Source organism: Eleutherodactylus coqui, chromosome 5 (genome assembly GCF_035609145.1).
Source record: "Eleutherodactylus coqui strain aEleCoq1 chromosome 5, aEleCoq1.hap1, whole genome shotgun sequence".
Lineage (NCBI taxonomy): Eukaryota > Metazoa > Chordata > Amphibia > Anura > Eleutherodactylidae > Eleutherodactylus > Eleutherodactylus coqui.
Window position 1 is genome coordinate 22,745,874 of NC_089841.1, and position 15,296 is coordinate 22,761,169.

The 15,296-nt window shown below is 45.1% G+C and overlaps 1 protein-coding gene across 2 annotated transcripts in view; it reads right to left on the reverse strand.

Annotated features, from left to right (window-relative positions):
• LOC136627325 (oocyte zinc finger protein XlCOF7.1-like) overlaps nt 1-15,296 on the reverse strand; it is a 722,169-nt gene that overhangs the window by 492,442 nt on the left and 214,431 nt on the right. For both annotated transcript variants that reach the window (XM_066602331.1, XM_066602335.1), the window contains one exon: nt 3,030-3,132. In XM_066602331.1, the coding sequence (XP_066458428.1) occupies nt 3,030-3,132 (103 nt within the window). The remainder of the gene's footprint in view (nt 1-3,029; nt 3,133-15,296) is intronic.

Sequence of the window (15,296 nt, forward strand, 5' to 3'; positions counted from 1 at the left end):
GGAGCTGCAGAGCACAATGCCACAAGCTGTGACATTGTGCTCTGCCTGCACAGACCCACAGAGAACAAAGCAAGGGCTTTGAAAAACCAGCAGAAGATATTGCCGATATGCCGGCAATCTCCTGCTTTGTTTACAGGTTGCCATAGAGACCATCGGCTTGTCAGAAGCAAGCCGATGGTCTCTGTGGCAGGGAGAGCTAGTGCTTGGCTGTCAGAGGACAGCTAGGTACTAGCTCTTACAGCAGAGATCAGAGAAAACCCCCGATCTCTGCTGTGTTAACCCTTTACATGCTGCAGTCTATGTGACTGCAGCATGTAAAGGGCTGTCACCATCGGACCCCTGGAATGTGATCAGGGGGTCCTGATGGGTCCCTGTGGAAGTCCCCTAAAGGGACAAAAAAAAAAAAAAGTAAAAAAAAGTAAAAACAATTATAAAAAAAATAATAAAAACACTTGTCTCCCTTTACTTTGTAAAAAATCAAAAATACAATCACACATGTGGTATCCATGCGTCGTAATGACCAGAAGGAAGTTAATGCATTATTTAACCCCTTAATGACATGGCCCCTTTTTTTCTTTTTTCCCCATTTCTTTTTTTCCTCTCCCCTGTTTAAAAAATCACAACTTGTCCCGCAAAAAACAAGCCCTTATATGGCCATGTCGATGGAAAAATGAAAAAGTTATGGCTCTTGAGACGCAACTACAAAATTAGTTGAAATTCAATGATTAGACCATTTTAAAAAACCTGCCCTGGTGGGCACGACAGGGTGGTAGGAAACCCGCCACTCAAGGGGTTAAAGTGTGTTCACACACGGCAGATTGTGCTGCAGGTCCACACCAAAACCTGCATGACAATCCACACTATACGGTGCGGGTTATGGCACAGATCCGCAGCAGATTTCCTGCTTTTAATTGAAGGGGTGAAGTCTGAAGCAGATCTGCATGAAAATACACACCAGTGCTAAAGACTGAAATGTGATGCAGATTGGTTGTGGTCTTTACCCACTACGTGTGACACATCCTTATGTCGGGCGCTACTCATGGGCCGGTGATATATTCCTGCCAGCCGGGCCCTGACCATTACACAGAGCCGCCAGGAGATATATTGGGCTCCCATATAATGGGATTAATGAGAGCCCCAGGGGACGGGTGGGCGGTGGTGTTGGCATCTTTAGTGGGAGGTGGGGAGCAGAGTAACCTGTCATTGACCACTGGGGGGCTCCTTTACCCCTTAAGGACACGGCCTATTTTGGCATTGAGGACCAAGCGATTTTTGGTACTTTTCCATCTCCATTTTTCAAAAGCCATAACTTTTTTATTTTTCCGTCGACGCGGCCGTATAAAGGCTTGTTTTTTGCGTGGTGAGCTGCAGTTTTTTATCGGTGCCACTTTTGGGTACATAGACTATATCGTAAAACTTTTATTAATTTTTTTATGATAACAGGGAGAGAAAACGCATCAATTCTGCCATAGATTTTTACAGCATTAATCATGCAGCATAAATGACACACTAATTCTTTTCTGCGGGTCGGTACGGTTACAACGATATCAAAATTGTTATTTTTTTTTAGGCTTTTACACTTTTTTGCAATAAAACCCCTTTTTTTGGAAAACATTTTTTTCTCTATAGCTGCATTCAAAGTCCTGTAACTTTTTTTTTTTTTTTTTTATGTACGGAGCTCTATGATTAAGTACAATATGTGGCGAATAAGCAGACCACTAGAATTTGTGTAGATTTATTAAAAGCACCATTTGTCATTCCCCCCCCCCCCCCCCACCCCCCCTCCCTCCCCATTTTCTATTGCAATATCTTCTTTTCAGCAAGCATAAAATGCTCGCTGGTAGCTTTACATCCCTCCATATTACCGAGGAGATGACCAGCCGGCCTATGTGCATCAGCCATCATGCTAAAGATCATTCGTTCCCATAGCAGTAATTCTTTGCATGTGTAAAACATAAAGTAAACCAGCAGCGACTGACCTGCTTACCGATCAGCGCTGGTTACATCAGATCAAGAGTTGGTCAGTGTAAAAGGACCCTTAGTACCGGAGCTGGAAAACCATTTCTCCCTCATCAGTATAGACATCATATAATGAATAGTAGTTCCCACTCACATAGGGGTGTTTCATGTCTGGGCGGTAAATGCCCATCCTGTGTTATCACCTATAACAGTATCACATGTCATTCATATTTAGTTTGTACTCCAGCTGAATGAATAAATCTACATAACTATCTGCAGCCGGTGACCGAGGAGAATCTGTGACTAATAGATAACATACTGAGCATGAGTCAACAATGTGATGCAGTAGCAAAAAAATAGGCAAAACCAATTCTGGAATGTATTAAGATTAGAGATGAGCGGGCAGGTACTCACATAAGGCACTACTTGCTCGAGTAGTTTGCCTTAGCGAGTACGCTCGCTCATCTCTAATTAAGATAAACAGAGAGTCTAGATCACATGAGGTCATTATCCCCTCTACTCTTCCTTAGTCAGACCTCATCTGGAATATTGTGTCCAGTTCTGGGCACCCCGATTTAAAAAAAGACAGACAAACTGGAGCAAGTTCAGAAGAGAGTTACCAGGATGGTGAGCGGTCTGCAAATATTGTGAAATGGGGATTGGTAATTATTTGGGAATGTTCAGGTTGCAAAAGCAAAAGGGCAAAAGGAGACTTAATAGATGTCTACAAATATCTGAAGGGCTGTCACAGTGCAGAGGGATCAGCCCTATTCTCATCTGCACAAGGAAAGACTAAAAGCAATGGGATGAAACTGAAAGGGAGGAGACACAGATTAGATATTAGAAAAAAACTTTCTGACAGTGGTGATCAATGAGTGGAACAGGTTACCACGGGAGGTGGCGAGTTCTCCTTCCATGGAAATGTTCAAACAAAGGCTGGACAAATATCTGTCTGGGGTGATTTAGTGATCCTGCACTGAGCAGGGGGCTGGACCCGATGACCCTGGAGGTCCCTTCCAACTCTTCCATTCTATGATTCTTCTCTGCTGTATTTAGTGGTTACTACTCACCTGGGCGGTTACCTGTAGGAATCCCCTCTTTACACCGCTGATCGCCCCTCACATTTGTCTCTGTAGTCGTAATATTGGTTAGATCTTCATCCTGATACAAAAGCTGTGAGACAAATATTGTAAAAGTCAGCAGACGGTTGGAGAAGTTGTGTGGAAGGTTTTACATGATCAGAAAAGGTCATTAATCATCATGACGACCAAAACTGACCGGACAGCAGCAGTTATCAGTCACGTCAAAATTGGAGGCTTCCTAAATTCATTCTGTCATCAGGTTCATGAAGTTTGGCTTCATTAAACCGCTTGTTTTCAGAATTAAGTGCGTTTCTCTTCCCGATTATCTGACAAGTGTATTTCTTTTTATCCTTAACTGTACTGACAATTATCCGGGATTTACATCCAGATGTCTTGGTTTACTAGTCTTGGTCATCAGACAAGTAATTGGACAGTTTTTGGCACCGGTACTCAAGAAAGACATATTAGAGCTTGAGCGGGTTCAAAGAAGGGCAAAAAAAAACAACTAATAAGTAGAATGGGCGGACTACAACACCCAGAAAGGTTAGCAAAATTAGGGTGAGTTTTTAAAAAAAAGTCAGCTAAGGGGCAACCAAATAACTATATCTAGATATATCAGGGGACAATACAGAGATCTCTCCGATCATCTATTTATACCCAGGACTGTAACTAGGGGGCGCCATCTTCGTCTAGAGGGAAGGTTTCCACGCAACATCGAATGGGGTACTTTATTGTAAGAGCAGTGATACTATGGTACTTTCTGCCTGAGGACATGGTGATGGTGTACTCACTAAAAGAGTACAAGAGGGGCCTGGAGTGTAATAATATTACATGTTCTATCACTGATTACTTCAGAAAAGTGAGCGATACAGGGATTATTCCGATTGCTAGATTGCAGTCGGGAAGTGTTAGCATTTGTTCATGGAGGTCTGGTTTATGCTAGTATTGTTTTGTATTTTCCTCCCAGCTTTCTCTAGCACTGTTGGAAATGTCTATGAGAGTGTTCTGCTACCTGTTGAACCTGGTTAGCAATTAGGGAGGGCTCTTATTCCGGTCTTAGCTGTGGTCCTGTGCTGGTTATTCTCAGTCTTCACCTGATGGTTGTTGGAATCAGAACTGCATCTTGGTCTCCTGTTTTTCCCAGATCATCTCAAGCCACGTACTGTGGTTAGTGGTGGTAGTTGTATTCTTACTTAAATGTTTTGCTTCTGTTGTAGATAGGGACAGTGAGTGGCCAAGGAACGTGGGTTTGGTGGGTTCCTATTAGGATGGGACATCTGCTTTGGACAGAGGTGGGAATGTAGAGAACTACTAGAAAGTTTGATCCTTTATTTCTTTTTATGTTCTATTTTCTTTAACAAATATTGCAATTTTTCAGCAATAAACAAGGAGAAGTATTTACAGTAAATATATTGTAAGCTAAATTGTATAAAGATTTGTAAAAAGTTGCCAAAGTGTCTATGATTTCCTGAGGGTTAAAAAGCTTATTGTTTTGGGAGTCACGGATAAAGGGTATGTGGAGCTTAGATGATTGTGATTTAGCTGTTTTGCTAGTAGGGCTCCTGGTTTCTTGCCTTGCCAGTAATAGTCACTCTCGGTTTTCTTAGGGCAGGTCGTGGTCGTACATCTGGAGCTGCTGAAGTTGGTGGTTTACAGTAACTATCTATTCAGCTCTCTCTGCGGAAAAAGCTAGTTTATTGTGTCCGTGTAGTGAACATAGTTGTGTTTTTCATTCTGGTTGAAGAATTTCTAAGGTTTTTGTCATAGGACACGTTTTTTTTTTAACAAAGTGGCTTCTTATAAAGGCCTTATGGGCGCACCAAAGGATGGAGGCAGAAAGCATATAGTTGTTTTGACAGATTTTAATAGAAAAGTGATTCATGTGTTCCTGAATTGATATCATTATAGAGGCGTGATCTGACCATGATATGGTGCCTATGGCTGTGGAAGTGACATTACTAAGGTTTCTATCCACCAACATAAAATCAATATATTGTACTGCACACCTTATGAGGGTGTGAGAAGAAAGTATTATCGCGATCAGTTAGATCTTGAATGCACTGAATATTAAATAAATTATTACTATTGAAAAAAGGGACATGAAACTATACTATATACTACCCCACTATACGCGACATTTCTAACAGCCTTGTCTAATATTCCGGGATTGAAGCTGGTGCCCCGAGAACTGTCACCACCCACGAGAGCCACGGTCGATGCCTGGAAGTCCCTTAAACAGAAGCTAAATAATTAGAATTGCCTACAGAAACCAACATTACCCATCGAAACCCTAAGCTACCTAATCCCAAACTTAGCTTTATCAAACTGGAGGCGATTAGTAGATGATCTTATATCGGCAGATGGGATGAAGTCCTTTGAATTGTTACAGACGGCTTATTGGGTTCCAGATAGAGATAGGAAGAAACTGATCCTGATGTATTTAAGCCTAAGTAATTTCCCAATTGCTATTATTCCTTTTGGATATCATAACTAAAGTCACTGCACAGCCAAATCTGAGGAAATCGGGAGACATACTGCTTCTACAATATGCTAACAGGGAACCATAGTCAGGAAAAAAGCCCATATGTTAAATTGGGGGAAAGAATTGGGAGAAAAAATTTCTATCAGAATGTGGTTGGAAGCATTTAAAGGAGCGGTACAATCCACAGAAGGGGCAGTTATTCGAGTCCAAATTTAAATTGTAGGTGAGATGGAACTATTCTCCCCAGCTTATGGCCAGCAGTACAAATAGGTGAAGTGGTATTTGCTGGAGAGAATGTGGACAGATCAGTATTTGATCTCCCATATTTTGGTTCTGCCTGAAACTGAAGGGCTTTTGGGAAGAAATTTTTGCCCTCTTATAAAGAACTTTAAAAAAAAAAATACCCCAAGGGTTCCGAGTCTGGCTCTTCTGCTGATAAACTTAGATAGCTTCCCCAAGCCTGGCAGGTACCCGATAGGTCATGCTTTTATAGTTCAATCTGTTTTTATTGAAATTTTCAATAGGATAGGTTAGAAAACATACAACTCAAAAAGGTCTAGCAGGACCTATAAAACATGTATAACAAAAGACATAACATAAATAAATCGGCCTCTTCTTGAAAATATCCATCTAAATAAAACTCTTGGAGGGGCCTAGTGGGTGACCCCAATAATGATAATACCCGAACATGCAATTTGAGAATAAAATGTTTGCGGTCTGTAGTATTCGGGTAGAAGCCCGAGGCCTTATCCTCCTGCAACAATGAAAACAAAAATGACATATACAAAAGAGAGAAGAGACAAAAAGAGAGATGAATTATGGGAAGAGAAAAAGCAAGAAGGCAAAATGAATAATAAAATATAAAATAAATAATATTTCTAAATAAGTAAAAAAAAAGGATGGGTAAACTAAAGGGTAGATAGTTGGTTGAAGGAAGCGGGAGAAACGGGGAGGGGGAATCCCCCAAGAATGTTTAATATCTAGATTACTACCTTCTAATAACCCGTCTCACCCCCGCGGCAATTGAGCAACTAGGAAAAGAGCGCTCGGAAATCTGAAGAAGATTCAAAGTCGATGCACAATTGCCATACCGACAGAAATGTTTCAGATTCTCTATTATGTTCTGCACATAATTCCTCCATATGGTGCAGATGAGACATTTCCTAAAGCCACTCAGTCATGGAAGGAATTGGTGTGGAACGCCAATGGCTCGGGATAACTGCTCTTGCTGCTGCTAAAAACCCTTTTTCTGTGAACCTATTGAGCCCGGCAGTATGGATGGGAGAGCAATTTGGGCATTATTGTTAATATTTCCCCGGCTGATTAAGTTATATGTGGAGAATACCTTGTCCCAGAAAGGTCTCAACAAGTCACAGCTCCACCGAATGTGCGTCATTGTACCCCTATCAGTTCCACAGCGCCAACACACCTCAGACACTGAAGGGAATATAGCATGAAGGCGGGTAGGATATCTATACCATCTTGTAAGAATTTTGTAATTTTTTTCCTGTGCAGCACAGGCCATAGACATTTTATCAGTAAAGATGAATGCCTTCCGCCACTCATTCTGTGAGATCATGACTCCAATTTCCTGTTCCCAAGCCCATTTGAAACCAGGATCCGTGGTGTATGTTTCTTGGATCAGCAGACCATATATCAGGGATACTACGTGTGTCGGAGGGGACCCTCTTGAAAATAGACTCTCAAAAGGTGTGAGGGCTGTTAGAAAAGTGTTTCTATCTCCTTGAGTGTTAAGAAAAGAGCGAAGTTGGTGAAATTCTAACCAGGAGAGATTCAGTTCACCAAACCTAGATCTTAATTCTTGAAAGGAAGGCACTGAGGGGCCACCTAGGACATTGCGAACCCGGGGGTCCTCTCGAGCCTCCCAACCCATGAAAAGACCTTGGCTGTTACCTGGTGGGAATGCTGGGTTGGAGAAAAGTGGTGTGAGGGGACTATCTAGACTTGACAGGATCTGCTTTTGTATTTTCGAGTCCCAGAGTTTAAGTGTCTCTTTCAATAGGTAATTGGTAGATAGGATTTGAGCTCTGTCACAGGGACGAATCCATGGGAGAAGTCTTATCGGAATCGAGCAATCCGCCTGTTCTAACTGTATCCACTGCTTGTGAGCTGAGTGGTAGTGCCAGTTCACAATATGTGTTAAAACCGCTGCAGCATGGTATAGTCTGAAATTTGGCAGACCTACACCTCCATCTTCTTGGGGCGAAAGAGGGTACACACTCCCACCCTGGGTCTCGAGCAATCCCCACACAAATTTAATTAGAGCCGACCTTAACGAATTAAAGAACGATGTAGGGGGTATGATAGGTACAGCCTGGAAGAGATATAGGAATTTAGGTAACACATCCATTTTTAGGGTGTTTATCCTCCCAAACCATGAGATGTTTCTGTTTGCATAGTTGGAGAGGTCTTTTAGGGTGCGCTTAAGGAGGGTCTGATAATTTAAGGGGAACAACCTAGATTGGTCAGTAGGGACAAACACCCCAAGGTATTGGATAGCCTCCCGTTGCCATCTAAATGGAAATTGCTCTGAGATATGTTTTTCTGCTAACGGGAGTGAAATGTTCAGAGCCTCTGTTTTGGAGTAATTTATTTTTAAGTTCGATAGATGTCCGTATCTCTCGAACTACTGTATTAACGACAAAAGTGTGGTATGGGGCTGGGAGATGTACAGTAGGAGGTCATCAGCGTATATGGCCGTCTTATAATGGTTCCCCCCAATTTGAAGGCCTTGTATATTTGGGTTGTTTCTTATCGCTACTGCGAGATGTTCCATTACCAACACATACAGAAGATGTGACAGAGGGCAACCCTGCCTGGTGCCATTTCTGATATGTATGGGAGAGGACAATAATCCATTCACCCTTATCCTAGCAGTAGGACATGTGTAAAGGGCCAGTACTCTGTCCAGAAATGTGGGGCCAAGTCCAATTTGTTTGAGAGTTGCTGACAAGAATCCCCAATGGACCCTGTCGAAGGCCTTTTCTGCATTCACGGACAGCAGACAGAGAGGATAAGACCCCACTCTCGCTCTAGATGTTGTTAGTAGAGTTTTATAATGTTGTCTCTGTTCCCCCTACCTTTGATAAATCCTACCTGATCTGTGTGTATGATGGAAGGGAGGAAAGGAGACAATCTGTTAGCTAGTGTCTTGGAAAAAAGTTTAATGTCCGCATTTATCAGTGATATAGGTCTATAATTAGTGGAAAACTGTGAGATCCTTACCAGGTTTAGGCAGGACACTAATGTGTGCTTCCAAGGATTGTTGCGTGAAGGGGGAATCTGAAGAAATCGCTGAAAAGACTTTAGCTAAAATGGGGGTCATTTGTTCAAAATAATTTGTAAAAGGTGCGTGTAAAGCCTTCGGGACCTGGACTCTTCCCTGTTGGGGTGGATTTAATTGTCTCCTTATCTCCTCTTCCGTGATGTCAGAATCCAATGTCTCTCTGGAATCCGTGTTAATGTAGGTAAGGCTGTCTCTGCAATGTAAGCAGAGATTCGCTCCATTAGAGTAGATGGGTTCATGTCTGCAAACTGTACCCTAAGATCATATAACTGTGAGTAGTAAGTCCGAAATATATCGAGGATCTCTGAGGGATTGTGAGTGTCTAAATCCACTGAGTTTTTAATTCTGGGGATGTAAGTGTGTGCCGTCCGTGGATGCAGCAGTCGTGAATTGGAATACTCGTAATCGAAGCATTTGCATTGATCTCTAAAACGTAGGTATTTTTTATCTAGCTTAGATTGGAGTTCCTTCCTTGCTATGACTAGGTCTGCCAAAGTAGCTGGAGAACGGGTATGTTTGTGAGCAGTTTCTAAATCCTTAATTGTTTGGAGGAGGTTAAACATCTGAAGGGCCCCTTCCTTCTTAAGTCGCGTACCGTGTTTAATTAGGATGCCTCTAAGGACACATTTCAGCGCCTCCCACTGGGTGGGTACAGATGTATTGTCTGATGCATGTGTTTCTAAGAAAAATTCAATGTGCTCCTTTATGTCAGCTACGCATACGGCATCTTTTAAGAGGTTGTCATTTAACTGCCAAGTCCACTGCTTATCAAAGCGGTCTGGCAGTGTTATGTTCACAAATATTGGAGCATGGTCTGACCACAGCATGTCCCCAATAGAGGCTGAAGGTTGCCAAGATAGTGCGTACTAGCCTAGCAGAAAGTAATCTATGCGACTCTATGAATTGTGTGGGTGCGAGTAGAAAGTGAAGTCCTTATCTTGTGGGTGTAGAACTCACCAACTGAAGGGCATGCAGCATGCGTTTAAGTGATTGCAATTGTCCAGTGGAGATTGAGCCTCGGCCCATCAAGGTGTCAATATTTGGGTTCAAAGTAAGGTTAAAGTCCCCTCCGACAATGAGCACCTCTTCAGCGAATTCGGACAGCTTGTTAAGGAATGAGCGACATGCTGTGACCTGTCACTGATTGGGGGCGTACCAATTGGCAATGGTAAGCCTAGTCGATCCGATCATTAATTTGAGGAGGTGGTAACGGCCCTCTGGGTCAAGGCATTTGTCTATCAGGCAGTGAGTCAGGGATTTATGTATTGCAATAGACCCCCCCCCCCCCCAGAGCGAGAGTCAGGATTGGCGCTGTGGAACCAATGCGCGTAGTAGCGGTCTCTTATGTTAGGTACATGCCCAACTTTAAAATGTGTTTCTTGGAGAAGGAGCACTTGGACCCCCTGCTTATGCATGTGGTAAAGAACCTGTGACCATTTCTGAGGAATATTAAGTCCCCGAACATTCAATGAGCAAAGTTTGAGGGGCGCCATTAGTAAGGTTATTTGGGGGGGGGGGGGGGGAGAGGAAGAAGGGAGGGGAAAAAAAAAAAGGAAGAAAAAAAAAAAAAGGTAGAACAGTTATTGATTAGAAAGTAGAGATGGGTGAGAAGAAAGTTGCTACAAGAGCAATGACAGACGTGTATCACCTAAGAAATTAGAAGAAATTTAAAGTAACAGAAAAGAGGAAACGTTGGGGGGAGGGGTTGTGGTTTAATCTGCGTCCTAGAACCAAAGGACGTGATGTCCCTAATGGGTGGTGGGCTTTCTACAGAAGAGAGCTTCCCCCACACCGGGATGCCAGCCATAACTTAACACCATATAATTTTAGGGCAATAAATTAAAAACTGAAATTAACGTCCACATGGGTGAAACATTTTCTAAGACCCAAGAAGTCCCACATCCTATCTCTGTTGTACCTCTAGAGAAGCAGACCCACTTTGGCTAAACATTTTCTGTATTTTTCTCTTATTAGCGCCAGCACCTTCCATTGGTGCCTGATAAGACCTCTGTGGTTGAATTCGCATGTATGGGGCACACCCCTAGATTCACGGGAGGATCTGTCTTCTGCTCCCTGCATACCGCAGGCCCAATGGAGCGCTCATTGTCCAAGTGCTTTAGCGTATTCATCTTCCTATCGTGGGAAGGAGACAAACGGCCACGGGCTATTTTACTGCTAGAAAGTCTGCTGACTAACAATGCAGGATGGAGACATCCAAGGGTCCGGTCCCATGGGTATTCCAGCAGGAAGCTCTATGCAAACGAAGTGCCGAGTCGACCTGGGCTCTGTCTCCTACCCGACCTATCTCCCCTGCGACGTCCTTCCGATCTCTGTGGTCTTGGGGGTACCCCCTCAAATGAAGTCGTAGGCATAGAAGGCCAGTCGTGAATCATTATATTGGGAAGGCCTAAAGTTGAGGTGAAAGAAGAGATGTCTCTGGGAGTCTGGAGCACGTGTAAATGACCCTCGTGATGAACTTGTAGGCGGAAAGGAAATCCCCATGTGTATGAGAGGTTGTGTTGGCGCAAAGATTCCAAGAGAGGTCGCAGGGCCCTGACTTCTGGTAGCTTTGTCCAGGAGAGGGTGTTGAGGACCTTCTCCCTGTAGCAGGCTGTCGTTGTTCCCTGATGCTGCTGCATGAGGGGTTAATGAGCTCTCCCCTCCTCCACTTGCTTTCTCCTCTATTGCTGCTGCTGCACAAGGGGTTGGTTAGCTCTTCCTTCCTCCACTTGCTTTTTCCTCCTTTGCTGCTGCTGCACGAGGGGTTAATGCGCTCTCCCCCTCCTCCACCTGCATTCTGCCCCACTGTGAGCAACGCTGTGTGTGTCGGAAGCAGTGAGCGCTGTTGTCCCTCCATGTGCTCCTCTCCCCGCTCTGCTTGTAATATAGGAGCGGTCACAGTAGCTCCTGCAGGCTGTGGTCGGTCCGACACGCATGCTGCCGCTGCTGCCGCCATGTTGGCTTGAGCCCGCTCTGCCTCCACTCTTCTGGATCCAGCTAGGAAGCGCTGGATGTTCTGTGCTCCTGTTGCACCCGCTGGAGAGGGGTCAGAAGCTGATATCTTATCTTATATTGAAATGCTGGCAATTAGACCGGCGTAGAACGGAGAAGAGGGTATGCATGTCCTCACTCCACCATAGCCAGGCCACGCCCCCAGGTCATGCTTTTATGATGCCAAAAACAATTATAGCAAAACAATGGAGATGCCCCCCACTTCGCCCTGCGCCACTAGCCACGCCTCCCCTATGTGCTGCTATTTTAAGGTTTGTGACACATGAGTATGAGGTTGATTGCAATAGTCCCAGAAAGGAAGGGTGGGTTACTTACAACAAGTGACGTGCAGTCAGGGAACAGCTGCCTATAGGATTTTCCGAACTAGGGAAGCGTCCGCTGATGCGAAGGTATGATCCCTGTAAAATTTGGCAAAAGTATGCAATGAGGACCAAGTTGCTGCCTTACACACTTGGATAGCTGAAGCTCCATGGTGAACCGGCCAGGAAGCCCCCACCGCCCGCAGCGAGTGAGCAGTCACGCAAAATGAAGAAGACCGTCCCTTGGCACGGTAGGCCTCCGCCACCACCATGCGAATCCACCTGGAGATGGTCATTTTGGAAGCCACAGATCCCCAAAGCGGCCCTTTAGGAATTACAAACAAGGACTCTGTCCGACGGAAGTCCTTAGTACTGGCAATGTATATCCGCAAGGCCCGTTCGAGACATAGCCGATGCAAGGTCAGTTCCTTTGGATGCGCTGGAGAAGGGCAAAAGGACGGAAGCACAATATTCTCATTAAAGTGGAAAGAGAACACCACCTTTGGTAGGAAGTGTGGTACCGGACGCAGTACCACCTTGTCCTGATGGAAGGCCAGAAAGGGGGACTCGACCGACAAAGCGGCCAGCTCGGACACTCGGTTTTCCTTGTGGCGATCACTTCAATACGCCACCTTCCAGGACAAAAGACACAATGGCACTTCCTTTAATGGCTCAAAAGGATGAGACTGTAGGGCACCCAAAAGCAGATTGAGATCCCACACGGGCATGGGTGACCGGAACGGAGGAGCAGCGTGGAAAATCCCCTGAAGGAAAGTGTGGATTGCCAACTTGGCGGCTAGCGGTCTCTGATCGAGGATCGAGAAAGCCGAGACCTGGCCCTTCAGGTAGCTCAACTTCAGGCCCATGTCCTGCTTGTAGGAAGGACAACACACAAGCCAAAGAAATCCGGATTGGATGGAGGGGACGGTCTTCGCACTAAACAGGCTTCATTTCCAGGCTCGATGGTAAATCTTTGACGATGATGGTTTCCTTGCGCTAATCATGGTTCGAATGACCGACTCTGTGAAACCATGCTCCCTCAGAATCGCGGCCTCAACATCAATGCCGGTAAATGAAGCGACTGTTAATTCGGGTGGAAGAGCGAACCCTCTAAAAGCAGGTCCTCTCGCTCCGGTATTTGCCACGGTGCGCCGATGAGTAGGTCTATAAGGTTTGCGTACCATGCAGGCCTTGGCCAATATAGCACTATTAGAATTACCAGGCACCCCTTCATCCCGATCTTTTTGAGTACTCTCGGTAAGATTGGGAAAGGCGGGAAAATGTACGGGAGGTGGAAATCCGACCACGGTATTCCTAGCGTGTCCAATCGCTATTGCCTGAGGGTCCTGGGACCAAGCCACGAAATGCTATACTTTGCGATTGAAGCTGGACGCCATCATGTCCACGTCCGGATGACCCCAGCGATGATAAATGGCCTGGAATACGTCTGGGTGCAGCTCCCATTCACCCAGGTCTACGGTTTCCTGACTGAGAAAGTCCGCTATCCAATTGTACACCCCCGGTTTGTATACCGCTAAGCTTGCTGGTAGGTGCAGCTAGGCCCAGCTGAGTATCTTGGATACCTCGCACATCGCCCCCACACTTCAGGTGCCTCCCTGGTGATTGATAAATAGAGAAGTCCTGCAGCACCACGTGCAATACCCAAACATGGGGAAGAATTCTCTGCACAGCCGATCAATAAGGGGTGAACCAACCTTTGTATATTGCAAACTGGATAAGTGAAGAAGATCCACAGCAGACAAGGAGATGATGAAAAAAAAGTTCTTTTATTCCAAATCCATAAAAGCAAATGGTACAGGCAGCGACGTTTCGACCATTGCTGGTCTTTATCAAGCATGCATCTGACCTCTATCCCACCACCTTATATACTAAAAATATAAACATGTCAACCAATGCAATCAATCCCTAATTACCACTCCCATGATGACGCAGCGCCGCACAGAGTGATGACATTGCGGCATTGGGCGCTACTGTTACTACGGAGGCGTCGGATCATGATGTGGCGCGGTGCATTTTGATGATGTTGCGGCACCTGTCCTGGTCACCTGAGCTCTACTATTGGCTGAACGGGACTGAAGTGCACTACGTGGGAGACTCTGCAGTAAGGTGACCGGAACCAGCAGCTGATTGACATGTATTGATTGCATAATGGGAGTGGTAATTAGGGATTGATTGCATTGGTTGACATGTTTATATTTTTAGTATATAAGGTGGTGGGATAGAGGTCAGATGCATGCTTGATAAAGACCAGCAATGGTCGAAACGTCGCTGCCTGTACCATTTGCTTTTATGGATTTGGAATAAAAGAACTTTTTTTTCATCATCTCCTTGTCTGCTGCGGATCTTCTTCACTTATCCCTGGTGATTGATGTAAGCGACCGCCGTCGCGTTGTCCGTCTGAATCTAAACAGGTTTGCCCTTGAGGTGGGGAGCAAAGTGCTGCAGCGATTGCCATATCGCCCGCAGCTCCTAGATATTGATCGGAAGAGTGGCCCCGGACACGAAACAGAGGAGTTCCAGTCTCTGCGTTGGGACCAGGCACGACTTGACGTGGTTGATGGCCCAGCCGATCCTTTCCAAGGTCTGTAGTGTTATGCGGAGACTTTCCAGGTTGTCTACTTGACACAGTGCCTTTATCAGTATTTCATCCAGGTAGGGAATGGTGACAATATCCCTGGTGTGGAGCAGAGCCATCACCGCCACGAGTACCTTTGTGAATACTCGTGGCACTGTGGACAACCCCAAGAGCAGGGCCGCGAGCTGGTAGTGACTTCCTTGAATCTCGAAATGAAGAAAACGCTGGTGGGATCTGTGCATTGGAAGGTGTAGATGTGCATCTTTGATGTCGATCGAAGAGAGAACCTCTCCGGGCTCCATAGAGGCGATGACTCCATGCGGAAATGCTTCGTCTTGATATAACGATTCAGTCGCTTCAGGTCGAGGACCGATTTGACCATGCCGTCCTTTTTGGGGACCACGAACAGATTTAAATAGAAACCCCATCCGTGCTGAGAAGGTGGAACTGGTACGACTACTCCTTGGGCAAGCACGTGGTCGACTGCCACGTGAAGCTGTGGCGTCTTTTCTGGAACCATCAGTAACCTTGGCCTGAAGAAACGATGCTGAGGGAAAGT